Consider the following 5,676-nt stretch of genomic DNA (forward strand, 5'->3'; position numbering starts at 1 on the left):
TGTAAGAGTGGGCCCTAATTGGAAGGGGGGGGGGGGGGATTATACCTTTACCTAGGCCTGAGGTATAGTTAGCCGAATCCACCTGGTAATAGTGGAACGACAAGCTGGCTGACCCATATGGAGATCCTCAGAAAAGCCAGAACAGGCAGAACCATGTATAAACAGTACAGATAAACTTTTTAGGATGTTTTGAGGAACGCAAGTGACTGAGAAGCAGGGTGGAATACAGCTCATTAGAATAGTAGTTTGGACAATCCAGAATACCCCCTGGAGAGTCTTATCGGGAGTTTGACTAGGTCCACATACCAGTCTCCTGGGCCAGTTGGGAGCTATGAGGATCACTGGAATGCCCTGCGAAGGAGTCGAGACAAGAGATTCAGAGGAGGGATGGCACATATCAGACTGAACGGAGTAACCAAGGCATCCATGACTGAGGCCTGGCGATCCCTGGTCCAAGCGACAAACTTGTCCAGCTTGTTGTTAATCCTAGTCACCAAAATGTGCCCGGCCAGCATCCCCTACCTGAGAAAAAGATACAGAAAAACCTCTAGGTGAAGTTATCATTCCATGGACTCTGACTGAAAAAGTCCACCTATGGGCCCAGAACATCGGACAGACCCAGTATGTGCATTTCCAACTAAGCCAGGATCAGATCCACTTCTGTTTGAGCTGCACAACTTCCGCTTCCTCCCTGATGGTTCATGTAAGCAATGGCAATTACTTTGTCTGACAATCCTGGTGGGGTTGCCTTGTAACTGGCGATGTTATTTAGGAGACAAGATTCCTCTGTCAACCAGGTCTCTTTCATTCAGTTTGGACATATTGATCCAGGGAGGGTCTGTGTTGTACCAAATACTTTCCACTTCTGAATATTAGACTTTACTGTTCTTCTAGGCATTGATCAAGCCTTTGACATTTTTTTGTATCCATCTCCTGACTTGTGCCTGTCCACAACTTTATCCCGGAATCTTTTGCCAGTGCCCTGCCACCCATAGTTTATTCTTTGCTTCAGTTGCACTAACAGGGACTGAAATGCTCCAGGAAAGCTCTTTTTATGCCGAGCTAATCAAAATGACTACAGAATGATCACAGTTGAAAGCCAAATGGCTTTGTATGCCACTGAGAAGGTGAATAGCTACACCTGATTGCGTTTACAAGTCATTTTTAGGCGGGGGTGATCCTTTTTGTTTCTTCTTTCCCTGACATGTTGGTGTTAGTGCAACTTATAACATCCAAGTAAAAGATCTGAGTTAATACAGCTGGATAAAAGAAAAACTGTCGGTCTTCATTTCAGGCTGCAAAGCAACAAAATGTGATTATTTTAAAAGGGGGGTGATTCTTTTCAATACCCACTGTATAAGTGGGCTTACTGACCATCTTAGCGGGCTTGGAGGTCCTGGCCTTGAACAGTTGCATACCCTATCTGGGTTTGGAACCCAAAGCCTGTGAAAGACAAGGGAGGCAGCAGACTTGGCTATCAGATTTGTAGGCTTTTTCTTCTGAGGTAAGAAGCTACAGTACCTCTTCTCTCCTCCTCCCTTCCTTGATGTGGTGGAGCTCCGATGACCAACACTTTAAGGATCCAGCTCATGTGAACGGACAGGAGGCTCCTCCTATATATCTGTCGTATAATAATATCCAGCAGACTAGGGATGTTCAGATACCAAAGTACCGTACTCGGTACAAGTACATGTACAGATACTTTTCCAGCTCCAAGACTAGACTAGAGAAAAATTCAAAAGTTAGGAGGCAGCTATTTCCAACCTTTCTCCTTCTGCATCCCTTGTGGACCTCGTACTCTCTCTTTTTACTGAATTAATGCTAGTTATGTTTAATGATATCTGCTTCCGTGCTTGGGGCTCCGTGTATGCAGAGTGGTATGACTTGCTGTTTTGTACGATTCTTTAGATTTTACCGGAGAGTGTTCCATTTAGCAGCAACTGACCTAATTTAGTTATAAGAATCGTTCCTTAAGCATGGAGCATATGTAGCATACGACGAAAAATGAATACACTCCGTTTATGGTGCATAATACTCTGACCAGTGGCTAGTTTGACGCTAAAAGTCGGGACTGTGACAAATTGTTATGCCACTGTGCCTTGAAACATATTGACTCAATTGAGGTTTTGCTACCCTTACTGTACACTCTTGTATTATGTGTTGAACAGTTGGCTGCCTGCGTGCAGGCCCTTATGTTACGTTTTTGTGTCAGACTGTTACTCTGATCAATAAACAAAGATTTAAAAAAAAAAAAAAAAAAGTTAGGAGGCAGCTGTCATTTGTAAGGAGCATACGGAGCTCCTGGGATTTGTACAATCCTGTTTTAATGTATTTTTTTAAAAATAAATATATATATTAGGGATGCACCGATACCATTTTTACAAGTACTGATACTTGCCCAAGTACTCACAGATACAAGTATGATACATTTTTGTTTATTATCATGTGACAGTTTTTCTAAAACAATACAGACTAATGAATTCAGGACAATGGTGAAGCGCCAGAGCCAGATCCAAGCTGCAACCCTGGTAGTTCTCGTATTTGCACTGGTATCTGAACATCCCTACACCAGACCATCCCATTAGTAGCACAGGACCACTGGAAAAAGCTTTAGCTGTTTCAGAATCTTAGAGTCAGCTAAGCTAGATCAGAATCCCTGGATTAGACCGATGAGGTCTGACACATTGCCGGGTTGCATGGCTGGGCTTAGAAGGCCAAATAAGTCCCTAAAGAGGGCTTCTAATCTCTTGTCCATGTCCCATGGCAGGTACATTCTCTGCAGAGACTGCAAGGGTCCTGTTTAGGCATTCTTACAAAACTTGTGACCTTCAAAAAGGACCATACATGCGGTTCTAACTGTAAACAAGTGCTAACCATGTCTACAAGGACAGAAATTATGTCCTTCAGTCTAGGGGAAATTTAAGAAGTCAGGCAGTCTTCCTGAGAGGACTACTGGGAACCGGAAACAGTTCTATCTTCTCCAGGTTCAAGGCTGAGGAGTCATAGTGCCAGGATCCTACCAGTGTTACCATCATTCCACTCTACTAAGACTCTTTACTCTAAGAGCAAAGAGTCAGGATTCTATTAGGTGATGTTATACCTCTCTTCCAAAACCGAGGGGTGAAGGAACATCGGAGCACAGCACTTCTGGTTTGCCTTGATTAAAGGCTCAAGAAGAGGAACGATTTTGATTTATATACTTACAAGGCCTTTGCCCACTTATTTATTCATTCTGAATACATTCCTATTCACACAAATTATATGCTAACCTACTTAACCTTTCCTTTCCTTTCTTTTGGATATCTCAACCCTTATTGACTGTATCTGTTGGACTTCAACTACTTGAACACTGGCCTTCTGAAAAATTGGTATTCCCATATGCTCTCACTTAAGAGAACTGATATTAACAGTTTTACTTTCTGAATAGAATTAGGGTTGCGGAAATTAACAATTAATTACCCGATGAATCGTTAACATTTTTGATCAATTAAAATTCTTTTGATCAATAATGAAAAACACTCACCTCTCCGCTGGCTTCCGGGTCTTCCGTCGGAGATCCGGTGACGTCACGGACATAGACGTCACCGTACTCCTCCCCCCTTCCCCAAGTGGCTCCTAACGAAGGGAAGGGGGAGGAGTCCGTGGAGTCGATGTCCGTGACGTCACCTGACTCCTCCCCCTTCACTTCGTTAGCCGATGGAGCCACTTGGGCCGGTGATCTGTCGACACTTATCGAGTTCTGCAACCGCCTGACTTCCGGTTTCGTTACAACTAAGAGGTTTGCCCAACCTCTTAGTTGTAACGAAACCGGAAGTGCTGGCGCTCTGTACGAGCGCCAGCCAAGGCATTGGCCTATACACATACAGCACAGCAATGAAGTAAAAAAATTAACTAGGATCACACTAATCCAGCACATTATTCTGAGTTGCCACACTCAAGCGGCGGCCATATTGAGTGGGGCACGTGAGATTAATAACGTGCTGGATTAGTGTGATCCTAGTTCATTTTATTACTTCATTGCTGTGCTGTATGTGTATAGGCCAATGTAGTTGGATCTGTATGTGCGTTATAATTAATCGATTAAAAAAAAATTTCGATTAATCGAACACGCACTAAATAGAATATGTTCATTTTATTGGTTATAGTGAAGTTTGTGTAACATCTGTGGCAAGAAGGTGCAATCACCACCTGTGAAGTTTGTAGGGAAATACAATTTAAATTGCTTCACAGAGCCTATTATGCTTTCAACTTTTTACCCAAATCCTCAGATACCGATAGATTTACTGCATGCCCTAAATGTGCCGCATACTTACCCGATATCACCCATCTTTTCTGGACTTGCTCGACTATTAATTCTTTTTGGACCCAAACAATGTCTTACATGGGTTCCATTACGGGCACATACCGAGACGCACACCTCTTGATATGTCTGTTCCACTCCCTGCCTAGCACATACACCCCCCGGCAACCCCCCTCCCCAAACCGCTGGGAACATCTATGCCTGCTTGGAGCAAATAACATTTGCTCTTTAATTTTTTTTTCTATGGACCTGTTAGATATGCTCACCCGTAATACTGGGCGGGGTATAAACATTTCGGAATGGGACGACTTTATTCACAACGATATCTCTATCAATCATAAAGCTGATTTGCACTTCTTTATTCTGGCCACTACAGCTTATGATCTGCCAAGCTGAATGGTCCGGTCCCTTTACACAGGTTTCTACAATTAGATTATATGGCCTCCGATTCTTCGAATGTCCCCCGTCCGCTTTATATATAGGCTCCCATCCTTACCCTACTAGCTCCATCCGGTTGTCTCCATGAACCCCTCGCTCCGACCCCCATATAGATTTAGACCCACAAATGACCTACCTCATTTTCCACCCTAGACCTTTTACCATTACCAAATGCCCTAGCAAGTCCCTGTTACAATGTGAGAACATGTATAGCATATATTCTATATAATTAATGCTCTGGTTCTTTAATTCTATGGTTTCTTAATAGTTCAATAGTTTTTGTCGGCACCATCATTATGGATGCCCTCCTCTTTAAGCTGTATGTCAATGGTTTATTTTGACTTTTTGCGGATGGCTCCATTATTATGGATGTCCTCCCCCTTAAACTGTATGTCATATGATCTTTTTGTCTCTTTGACTAGTTGAAAATCTGCTGTATGATGTTTTGTTTTGTTGCGAAACTGCTCAATAATCGTTAATAAAACTTTTAAGAAGGTGCAATAATTTCCTTTAATATCTCTCTCCATCTTCCTCAGCGAATGAACACGCAGTGAATGCAGTATTTAAAATGTAGAATAATTTCAACCAAGAATGCAAAGGGAATGCCTCCCTTAACTTTTTCTCTATTTTCTTTTCAGCTTGGTAAATGCGCTCAGAAGCACATCAAAGGCTTAGTAACCCTTCATTGTCTATGTTGAAAATGTTAAAATAAATTATACACTAATAAAATACATTTTTAAAAATGCAGAGACAATCTAAAATGGTGAAGAAAATAGGATGTAAGAGGGTATCGATATTTAGTTCTTACTTTGGATGATCCATTTCTAGATGTTGTTTGACAAGCTGCTCCACTGCATCACTCCATGGAACCACAGCACCATACATTATTTGAAGGACAGCATCAAATATTAACTGAAATAAAAAATTTGATTTCAGTA

General features: G+C 42.1%; 1 protein-coding gene across 1 annotated transcript in view; it reads right to left on the reverse strand.

Moving 5' to 3' along the window:
• KNTC1 (kinetochore associated 1) overlaps positions 1 to 5,676 on the reverse strand; it is a 136,874-nt gene that overhangs the window by 82,201 nt on the left and 48,997 nt on the right. The window contains 1 exon segment of the mRNA XM_018556904.1: positions 5,547 to 5,650. Within this exon segment, the coding sequence (XP_018412406.1) occupies positions 5,547 to 5,650 (104 nt within the window).

The sequence above is a fragment of the Nanorana parkeri genome, unplaced genomic scaffold, assembly GCF_000935625.1.
Source record: "Nanorana parkeri isolate BGI_ZX_2015 unplaced genomic scaffold, ASM93562v1 scaffold13, whole genome shotgun sequence".
Taxonomy (NCBI): Eukaryota; Metazoa; Chordata; class Amphibia; order Anura; family Dicroglossidae; genus Nanorana; species Nanorana parkeri.